The 11,251-nt window shown below is 33.0% G+C and overlaps 1 protein-coding gene across 3 annotated transcripts in view; it reads right to left on the reverse strand.

Moving 5' to 3' along the window:
- LOC100249942 (uncharacterized) overlaps nt 1–9,782 on the reverse strand; it is a 31,379-nt gene extending 21,597 nt beyond the window's left edge. Inside the window, exons 1-3 of one of the 3 annotated variants that reach the window (XM_019221428.2) lie at nt 9,353–9,782; nt 7,730–7,951; nt 6,590–6,685 (exon numbers count right to left, since the gene is read on the reverse strand). In XM_019221428.2, the coding sequence (XP_019076973.1) occupies nt 6,590–6,685; nt 7,730–7,951; nt 9,353–9,502 (468 nt within the window). In that variant the 5' untranslated portion in view covers nt 9,503–9,782. Of the gene's footprint in view, nt 1–6,589; nt 6,686–7,729; nt 7,952–8,122; nt 8,672–9,352 lie in introns of those variants that run through there. The other 2 variants (XM_010655193.3, XM_019221430.2) reach the window with 2 other exon arrangements.
- Between the last annotated feature and the right edge of the window lie 1,469 nt (nt 9,783–11,251).

Here is an 11,251-nt window from a genome sequence, read left to right on the forward strand (position 1 = left end):
AATTGCATTTTCAATCAAGGTACTTAGAGCAACGAATTATTGAAAAGTTTTACTCATAGTTCAATGTATTGTTATTCTTATCTTGATCAACAAAAATTGGAGTTTACATCAGTGATCAATGATCTTCAAAATATGTTTTATAGTTTATATTGTCATGAATTTCTAGAGCATAGCCAAAATGAAAGAGTGTGGGGAAGTAAAGTGTGTTTCTTAACAGACAAATCCAAACATCTAAGCTCATATTGAACAGTTATAATCATGGTCTGAAAATTTCAGTCATGTTTACATAAACAAAATCGCAGTCTATGCTTATGTCAGTCAAACAAAGTAAGTTATGTATAACATGTTTTCTCATTCCCAGTGCATTAAGATACACCAGGATGAAGATTACTACGGTCATCTCTATTTGAAGAAAAAACATATCCAATCATAGACATCTTACAAGGTTCAAACTTAATAAATTCATATCAAAGAGCCAATCCATACAGGATAATGAAACAAAGAAAAACAAACAAATAAGTGTAAAAGGCACTTTCAAGAAAATCTGGAATTGAACTATGCAAATGCAAGATAAACCACAATCTGACAATTCTAGAAAATCTCCTTCTAGCTATGACAGATGCAACCTATCCCTATGTACGAAATGGATTGAGTGAGAGGGAGATTGAAATCCCAGTGATAGTCTCATATAGAACTCTTTCAAGCCTCTTCTGTGATTCAAAATCAAGCTATGCAAAGTGTGAACCATCCTTATAGAGAACATAAAGCCCAAGCGTAGGGGTCATCTTTCTTCATATGGCTTTAACCAGTAAATCATAACATAAGCAATATCTGAACCATAACAAGAATCTGTCTTCTATATTATGACAAGGGATGACATCTAACAATTAGTCAAGGATGAAAATATCAGTTTTCACAGATATATCTATGGTTAAATTTTATGGATATATCGAGAAATATCTATAGAAATTTTGACAAAAAATATTGATAAATTGAAATTGATCAAAACAAATAGAAATGTTAAGAAAAACTCCAAAAAATGATAGAAGAAGCAATAATACATATGATATAATTTGTGATATTCAATAATAATGTTTAGTGCATTGATAAAAAAATATAAATTTTCTAAATATACAATCAATATTAATCTATGTTAAGAATTTAATTTCATCAATGTCATGTCAATAATTTATATCTATTACATTACAATATTTCCATTTATTACCAAAATGAAGACCGATGTGGTTCCATAGGACTATTGAGAATCTCATCTTGATGGAGACAATATTGGTACTAAAACATGATAAAAAAAAAGTAATAATACATATATTAAACTTGTTTTGTTTAAGAAATCAATATATGAATGATATAATTTGTGATATTCGACAATAATATGTAAAATTTGAAAATATATTTAATACTAAAATAATATTTACTCTTCTATATATGATAATTATTTGTCTATTTAAAAATATTTATAATTTTATTTATACATTTATATAAATATTTTTGTATTTAACTCATGATTTTTGTATTTTTAATAATAAATTAAATAAAATTTGAAAATAAGATAATTAAAATTAATTAGTTTATTAAAATTTTATTTTTTTATAAATTCATATAAAATTTAAAATCAAACATAGTATATATCATATATAGAATATTATTTATAACAATGGTTGGTTGCCCAATTGACTCGTAGCACCTTCTCTCACCTAAGAGACCCAAGGTTAAGACCTAGCCTTGCATTCCCTTTTCTGAAAAAATTTGGCCCGCTTAGACCACACCACACACCCACTTTGATCGCTAAAAAAACCCTAGGAAAATCCCGATAAATATTTGAAAATTAAAAAAAAAATTGATAAATCCTGAAATTTCCACCTTTAGATATATCTCATGCAGACTTTGTGTCATGGTCCACTTACCCAACATATCCTAAATATATCACCGATATTTGGTGACATTTCTGTCCTTGCAATCAGTCACCTACTCATTTGTTAGTCTTCATAAGGAAACCATATAGCTTTGACCATGCATTGTTTATTGCACTTGCTATATTCTGTGGGGAACATACATACCCCCAAAGTACCTTCACCCTTGTATCTTATAGGAATAAGGAACATTACTGGAAATACCTTTGAAGACTTACAAGAGAAAAGGAAAGGATAGTTCAATCGTCTTAGCCTTAGTTTGGGACACAAATGAGGATTTAGGTTCCTCTAGGATTTACATGATTAATTTAGGTTGAGGTATATATTTACTTCAGTGTAATTTCAATATTGTTGGAATGGGTTAAACTAGCGGCTCATGACCGTAATTTTTTAAGTGTCATAGTATATGTTTACTGCAGCATAGGGAGTTCAGTAATTTCCATAGCATTGGAATGTGTTAAACTAGCATCTCATGATCCTCTAGAATCTTCTCGTTTTATTAGGATTGGTTTATATAGTTTACTTCCTTGTTGATTCCTATTTCCTTTGACTTACAAGTTAGAGTTCATATTCCTAAAAAGGTGTCCTATTCCTATTAGGAAAATGTAATTAGATTTTAGTAAAGAATTTTCAGCAGCTAATAAGCTTCCTTTAAGAAAGATTGCTAGTTATGATCACCTAGGAACCTAGTCATGATTGTTTAGCTTTATTTCTTCTTTTCTCACCTTTTTAAACCCATTCACCACATCCTACAACTAGAGAAAATTCTAAACATGCTGAATAAACAATAATTCTCCAGCATATCTGGTAGCAGAGTCTAAAACAGCTGAATGACAACTAGAAGAAATGAGAATTTTAGGGAAAATTGGAAAATAATCAATTTTCTTGATAATGATTATAGAGAAGGCTGATGTTTTGGAAGTCCAAATTCAAAACCACAATCTGTTATCTTAGCATTGAGAATGCAGCAAATAATGTTCTTAAACCAGCAGCTAATGCTGCTAAGAATAAGGAAACACATGTCAGGAAGAATGTGGAGCAAGGAACAAAGTCAACTATGTCTTCTAGGACTACTCCCAGGGCAATACATCATCTTCAAGGGTCCTAACCTACTCCCTTAGACAAACCAGAAAATGTAATAGAGTTGGATTTAATTAATAAGCATGATTGAAATGATATGGTTGGTGATATCATGAACAAAGTATATGTAGAAGTACTAAATTTTGCTGGAAAAAAATTGACCTTTTCAGATTGGTTGGCCACTTTGGAGTTCAATTTGTAATCATGAAATGGACAAGATCAGATTTGAAGGACAAGCGTGAAGAATGATCTCAAAATTGCAAGACATTCACTGATTGTAAATTGGAAAAAATGAAACAAAAACTAAAGGAAAAATATCCACTTCATGATTATCAAGATGACCCTTATGATCAATTGACTGGTGTTAGGCAAGGAGGCTTGATGATGATTGAGCATGTGAACAAGTTTGAATAGCTGAAAATTGGTTGTAAGGGAGTTGAAGATATACAACTAACTCTTTCCCAATTTAGATCAAGATTGAGGTTGAAATTTGCAGCCAGATGCTAAAAATTCATTCCCAGGATGTCAATGAGGCATTGCATTGACTCTTGAAGATGGATAAAAATCTGAAATAATCCCTAACCAAAAGGTTTTCTTCCCAAGTTGAGGAGATAGCCATAACAAAGCATGATGAGGATGAACAGACTTCTATAATCACTGCAGCTAATTCAAAAAATAAGGCTCCTATGGATGATGATAAAAGGAGGAACAATAAGGATTATTGTTTTGAATGTAGAGAAAGGGAAAATATGTTATGATAAAGCTTGAGAGGAAATTTGCACATTGATGCGAAAATAGAAATGAAAACAAAACTAGATAAAGATGAAGGAAATAAACTAATGAGTCGTCCAATGGCATTGGGCTGCAAAATGTTAATGATCTTTAACAAGTAGATGGAAATTTTTTATTTTATTTTTTATTAGCTGTTAGATGTATTCTTGCAACGTCAAACCAAGAAAGGGAAATCAGATGCATGCTGATATATTTCAGAATGATCATATATTGTGGGAATGAAACTTGCAGGTAATTATCAATAGAGACAATGACATGAAAGTAGTGTCTGAAGTCCAAAACAATCATTGAAAATTGAAAAGTTGAAGTTGCCAATTGAGCCAAATCCTGATCCATACAACGCAGAATGGATCCATGTTACTTCCACTTCGGTAAGAAAACAATGTTAGGTTCTATTTCTCATAGTAAAAAAATGATGATATATGGTGTGATTTTATGCCTGAGTATTATGTGCGTTTTATGAAGTCAACCTCAGTTATATGACAAAGATGTGTATCAACTATCAACATGGAAGAGCTATTACATATTTTTCACATTCAATAAGGACAACCTACAATTATGGAATGAATGAAGAAACATCAAGGAGAGAAGCCAAATGATGTTCAACAACTTGAGAAAAGCCTTTATTAGTTCTCACCGAAAAGAAGCTCAAAAAGGATATTCATGATAGAATATGGAAAGAGATTGTACTAATATAAAGAGAGAAATTAAAGGGCGTTTGAAAATACTAAAATGGCAAATCAAGCAACCAAACAATCCTTTATGTATAATTTTTTGGAGTTCAAGTATATATAGGAGACTTTTCATTGCCTATGGAGGGCTTCATTGACTTATTGAGCTCTAAGTAAGGAGAGGAAGTTGGTTTTGTATCCCTATCCACATTGGTCTTAAGGCACCTTTGTATATGCTTTGGTGTACGCTTTTGTTAAGAACTTGTAATCTATTTTCTCTTTAGCTATCAAAGAAAAAAAAAAGGTCTGACTGTTTTTCTACACTGTGTGTTGGTTTATACAAGATTGTAGAGAAACTAAGCTCTAATGCTTATGCCATTTAGCAACCTGAAGACACGGGTATCAGTAATGTGTTTACCATATATGACTTAACCTTATATAGAGGTCATTATGATGATTTTCCTTGAGATAAAGTTGAGCTTTGCTTGCCACCAGCGCCACACATAAAAGAAGAGGTTGAAAATGTCATTAATAATCAAAGTATGGCAACTAGAGGCAACAACTGCCAACAATTTCTGGTCAAATGGAAAAGTATAGCACTTGGATAGCCCTGATTCGAATATATTTATACCTTTTAAGAGAAATATTTTAACTCATTCATGTCAAGTTCTTTCAAGCAGTAGAGAGATGAAAGGAAACATTGTTGGAAACACCCTTTAAAGACTTTTACAAGAACAAAAATATGGTTCCATTATCCAATCCTTAATTTGAGACACAAACAAGAATTTAAGCTCCTCTCAAGACCTCAATAGAACAAAAATATGGTTCCATTATCCAATCCTTAATTTGAGATACAAACAAGAATTTAAGCTCCTTTCAAAACCTCAATAGCTAATTTACGTCTTTAACATATTCATATTTTAACAAGGATAGTTTAGTAATTTCCACACTTGGAACGAGCTAAACCAACAACTCCTGGTCCTATTGAAGTCTTCTTATTTTATTAGGATAGGTCTAATTATTCAAATTTTTGGTCTAATTATCATATTTTTACTAGTAAATACAACCTACTTATCTCAAGTTCTTATTTGTAGAAGGCCAACAACATGGGTTAGAGAGGTGTCCATAGTTTGAGAGGATAGTAAAGCAAGGTGAGAAAGAAGGGTGGGTTAGGGAGAATGGCAATGTGATCAAGGAGAGAATTATAGGAGAATGAGAATTTCTTTCTCATTTTCTTTGATGGGGAATTAAGTCTTTTTATAATGCTCCACAATAGTAACTCTCACATTGATTGTTCAAGGACAATTTTGAAGCATCTAGAGATGATACATGTCATGAAGACACAACAGTCCCCCCTCCCTCTCAATGTTTGATACATGTTAATACCGCCTCAAGGAGCCGTTAAGTCTAGCCACTGAACAAAGACTATCAAACCAGCCCTTAAGTGCTCATTAGTGGGAAGGTCAACTCCACAATGGGGTGAAGGGATGGGGAGAGTTTGTGGGAGGTTCCAAGTTCAAGTCCCAATGAGGACAAAAATTTACCTATCAAAAAAAAAAAAAAAACCCCGCAATAAATCAAGATGTGCCAAGTCCATTTTGGACTCCCCAAGCCTTGCTCTTGACTCAAGCAGGTGTATAAGCATCAAGATGTTGTGTCAAGGGTAACACCTTTAAAGGGGCTATAGGAGATCACCTAGTCACAAGTATTTTGAATGAAATATCACCTCTTTCCTGTGGTAGGAGTGAAATAGTCATCCCTTTCAAGTGCACATATTGTGATGTATGGCAATCCTAGGATGGTTGTATATAATCAAATAACGTGAGCTAAAACTTTAATCATTTAGGATTTAAGAAGAGGTACAAGAATAAAATTAAAGCAATGAAATAAATAAAAGTTTTGTATTTCCTCACCCTTCATGGAAAAGGAGGGTAAGAGAGAAAGGAGAGAGTGAGAGACGGAATATATAAAAAAAATATATATGCATGCCTTTTTAGTTAGTCCCAAGTTATGGATAGTTATTTGTGAGGCCAAACAATAGAAGTCTTACAAACCTATATAACATTAGCAGAATACAAGCCTTCCATATTTCCCAATGAAATTTGTTCAACCTACCATAGATAATGTTATGCCTTCAAGTGCTTGACTGTGAAGAAAGACGTCACGGAAATTCACTGGTTCATCCCCAAGATCAGGATCATAATACATAATCTGTCCATAATGATATATGAAACATAGATAAGCAAGCAACTCAGGCAAAAGAATAGGAATACCTTTTTTTTTTTAATCTATTTCCTGATTGCACTAGCAATTTGAACACACAATTCATAGTCATCCAAAGTTGATAAGATTCCGATATGACTCAAATAGAAACAAGGAAGTCCACAGTTATTCATTTCTTAGACTTTGTTTGGATTAACTTTTGAGAAACAAAAAGATCTTTATCATGCTCAATAAAGGTTTGGATGTATTTAGGTTATTACACTACAGGAACTTCTGGACTAAAAAAAATAGCTTAAAAGCTAGGACAATATTGCGTGTTAAATCAAACTTTCGTAAGAACAAGATTGCCCATTAGAGATTATGGCTTTACCTTCAGCTTCTAGCTAAATCCAGAAACAAGAATCTATCCCAAATGAGACCTTAGTCATCCACATGAAATGAGAACCCAAAAACTGAAATAAAAGTCACCAGACTGCATCTTGTTCTTGCTATTAACTTGCAATTGATTGTTAAAATGGAATGTATCAAATGGAGTTAAGCTAATAGTGATTGAAAGTTCTTTGAATATATAAAAACACCAAAAGGGCTGAACCCTAGTATAAAGGAGTATACAGAGTACCACCTAAAGGGAGTCTTACAGAGTACACCCAATCAGGTTGGAAAAAACGAAGAAAGAACAAAATAAAATAAAATAACTAAAACAGCAGGTTTCATCATTGTTAACCAGTCAAGCTAACATATGAACAGTACATGGTATTGCAACTTCTTCCAACACAAAGAACTTGCAATAGTGATGCATTGAAAACTTTCTAACATGCCTAAACATTCATGAATGTGGCAAAGAATCAGAAACCTAGATGTGTTAATATGCTCAGTGATTCAAATCAAGTGCATTAAAACACATGCAACTGGGTCAATGTTAATGTAAAAAAAAGGACATGAAACAATGAAAGTATGCAGCATAGTAAGTTAAAATAATTAGTATGATATGACCCATCAAAGTACGGGGAAAATGGAAGTAAAATTACTCACCAAAGTAGGTTTTCCAGGTGAATCCTTGGACTCAGCAGGAGTATCATTCTGCACAAGATCTTTTTCATTATCATCATAATAGTTTCCCAATATTCTTTCAATTTCTTTAAGTGCAACCAACCATCTTCTTAGTAATTGAATTCTCTCTAAGCCTCTACAAGAAACAGAAACTTCCTCCAAATTTCTTACGGTATGCCTAAAGCTTTTGATATTCTGCATTCCCTGCATTTTATGCGACTTATTAGAGGCAAATAACTTCTCAATATACTACTCAATAAATAATATAAAATACTTGCAATAGCCCGTGAAGCAAAGCCTTGGGATAAATCTCTCACCTCTAGTAGTAATAGCTGATAATTATAATAAAAAGGATTAAGAAGACAAATCACTCACTGCATAATCAAACAGGATAATGCAAACATTTTATGACACAAGAAGATGATTGATCCTTCCCTATCAGCCCTGCAAATTTATTTGGGAAAACACAGTCAAAGTATCCCAGCCCCCTTTTAATGAACTCCCATTAGCTCTCTTCAAGATAATACTTTATGGTGGAGCATATTGCCACATGGAGCCTATTGAGACCTACTTGCGGGTATTGCCATCAAGTCATTGGAAAACCATGCAAACCCCTTCCAACTCTTTTCTTAAATTCAGTTCACTGCATTAACCATAAAAAGATCTTTACATCTCAAATTTTATTGTCAAAGTGATCATTTGTTGTTTCTCGAATATTGTAGAGATGTGATAGCGATATGGTGTATGTCTCTAACTTGTTGCCAAGAAAGGTGCTATTACAGCCATTACAGCCAGAGGCATCCTCATAATAATTTCACTCATTTATCTACAAAAAGATTATGAAATTCTATCGATGAGTTCTGTTGCAGTATAGGGCTTGGATTTGATGGGATGCATCGGTCGGTCTCTCAGCTTTTCGCTTATTGGTGGAGCCAAATTCTCAATATACTGTAACTCTCACACTCTTGGGGTGGGTACCCCTTTTTTCCCATTGTTATCACTCCAGGTAACACTGACCCAGATTTGAAAAAGACCCTTTTTGGATAACAGGTAACGTGGGGAAATGAAAAAGGAAAAGAGCCAAAATAAATAAATAAATAACGAATAATTGCGAATTCAATAAAAAATTTATTTATTTTATTATAAATTTAGATAAAGAATAAGATTTTGAGAACATTATCCATTATCCAACTTAATAAAATTTTTAATTTATATAAAGCATAAGAATCTGCAAATTTATAAATAATTTTATTTTTTATTAGAAATTTTCTTTTCACAAGTTGGACAAGCGACAGATTCTCTCCTTTTTGGCTTTTTCTTTTTCCTGGTGCTTTCGAATATCTAAAGAAAACGCAAATAAATAAAAAATGATTCCCTTCGCCTTCTCGGTTTGCTCCTCCCATACACTGGTAAGCTGACACACTATACTACAATCGCATAACATGTAAAAATCGGGGAGAAGGTATCAAGAGCGATAAGCTTGAAACCAAAGCTTTTACGATCATAACAAGTAAGAAACCCTAACAAAAATTAGACAGCGAAAGACATCATCGGAAATGGTAATATAGGAGAATGCGGGTGAAATTAGACAGAGAGATGTATTACAATGCGGTCCTGAAGAAGCTTAGCACCCTCGGCAACAGCAAAACCAGCTTGTTGGACGACGGAATCGGCGTAGTTGCGTACGGTGCGAGGGAGGTTGGTGTTGCCGCCTGCTTCGACGGCTTTGTGCATCGCTGATCTGAACCATGACATCTCCGCCTCTCTCTTCTGTTACCTAGGCAATTATTCCTCTTTTTGTTTTTTTGTTTTTCTTGATGCAGCTGGATTGGAAGGAGAAATGAAAACGGTTATAGAAGAGTGGGGATGAAGGAGAGAAATGTCGCACTAGAAGAGATGGAAGGTGGCGCGGGAAGAAGGAGTCAAACGTTTCCTTCCGCATGCCGGTGCAGGCGTTTGGGCGGTTAGTTCGAGTCATGTGCCTTTTGTTTCGCTTTTCGCCGGCTATCAATGCACTCAGTCTCATGTCTTTTTTTTCTTCTTTTTTTTGCCCTTTTTCATTTTTTGATTTTTTTTCTATGAATTTATAATTTCCTCATATTAGTTGAGAAAAGAAATTCAGATGTCACCAAGCTTTTTTTCTTTTTCTTTTTCTTTTTTTAATTTGAAATTCTTAAACGTTTTGAATGAAATGAATGATTAATAATTAATATTGGCTTTGGATAGATTGATACCAATATTCTCTTAAATAAAAAAATTTACTCTTAAGGGGGTATTTAGTAAAGCTTACTACTTGTTATTTAATCATTTAATTTATTTTTAATTTTAATTATTGACTTAAGATTTATTACTTAATTTTTATTTTAAATATTAAGGTTATTTGATAAAATTAATTTAAAATTTATTTTAAAATTAAGATGTTTATCTTCATAAATTATAATTAAAGTAAATGAGATAATTGTGGAGGTAATTAAAGGAAATGCAAATAAAAAAGTAAAATAAAGATGTAATATTAATTATTTTTATTTACTATTTAAAGTTGTTTTTTACAATTATGATATTAAATAATTTTATCAAATATAATTAATTCACGTAATAACTTAAATTAAGTTATTAAGTTGATTGATTGAATACCCAGTAATTATTTGATTGAGAAGAGATTAGATTGCAAACGAAAAAAATTATAGTTGGCAAAGGAACAGAGTGCAAGTCTTAACAGGTCTGTTAAACCAATAGTACTGGTGCAGACCAAGGAAACTGGGAATAATGGAAAGTCGACAGATACTCCCTGGGATTTTATTCTGCCTATCTGAAACCCTTTGGGATGCCTTTTCTTCCTTTCCTTATCCCTACACTTCCCCCAGTTTAAATGGAGGCCAAGTCATATAGCCTGAAGTGTTTAGCTTTGGTTTCAGCATCATTTCCTACTGGGGGTCAAGACCATACATGAAGAGTTGAGGGAGTAATTAAGCACAATTTACTGTGGAAAAATGGACAAAAGAACAAATGAAGAAAAGATGCAACACATGAGCGCAGTTTGGTAAGGACAAAGGAATCAATGGACAGCCCATGTGCACCCTGAGAAAAAGACTATCTGTCCTTTATAATGTTGGCTTTGTGTATTCATGGCAGATACCTTCTACCTTCCATACGTGTTGTCTTAGTGAAAAGGCATATTCTACCACCATGATACTTGCTTGGCGAGTCATGATTATAAGACTTCCAAGTTTCAACTACACCTCTCGCCGGGCTTTTTTAACTTCTGTAGCAGTTTTAAAAAATAATTTTTAAAAAATGGTAGTTGAGAAAATATTGATAGATCTACAGCAGTTTTGGCCACATGGAAGGTGTCTTTTGAAGAGACACCTTCCACAATTTTTAAAATCATGAAAGAAGTGAATTTAAGTTAAAGGTGTCTCTTGAAGAGACACCCTCTACAATTCCAAAAATTTTGATTTATATTAAAAGTGTCTCTTGAAAAGACATTTTTCACATGACAAAAAA

The sequence above is a fragment of the Vitis vinifera genome, chromosome 8, assembly GCF_030704535.1.
Source record: "Vitis vinifera cultivar Pinot Noir 40024 chromosome 8, ASM3070453v1".
Taxonomy (NCBI): domain Eukaryota; kingdom Viridiplantae; phylum Streptophyta; class Magnoliopsida; order Vitales; family Vitaceae; genus Vitis; species Vitis vinifera.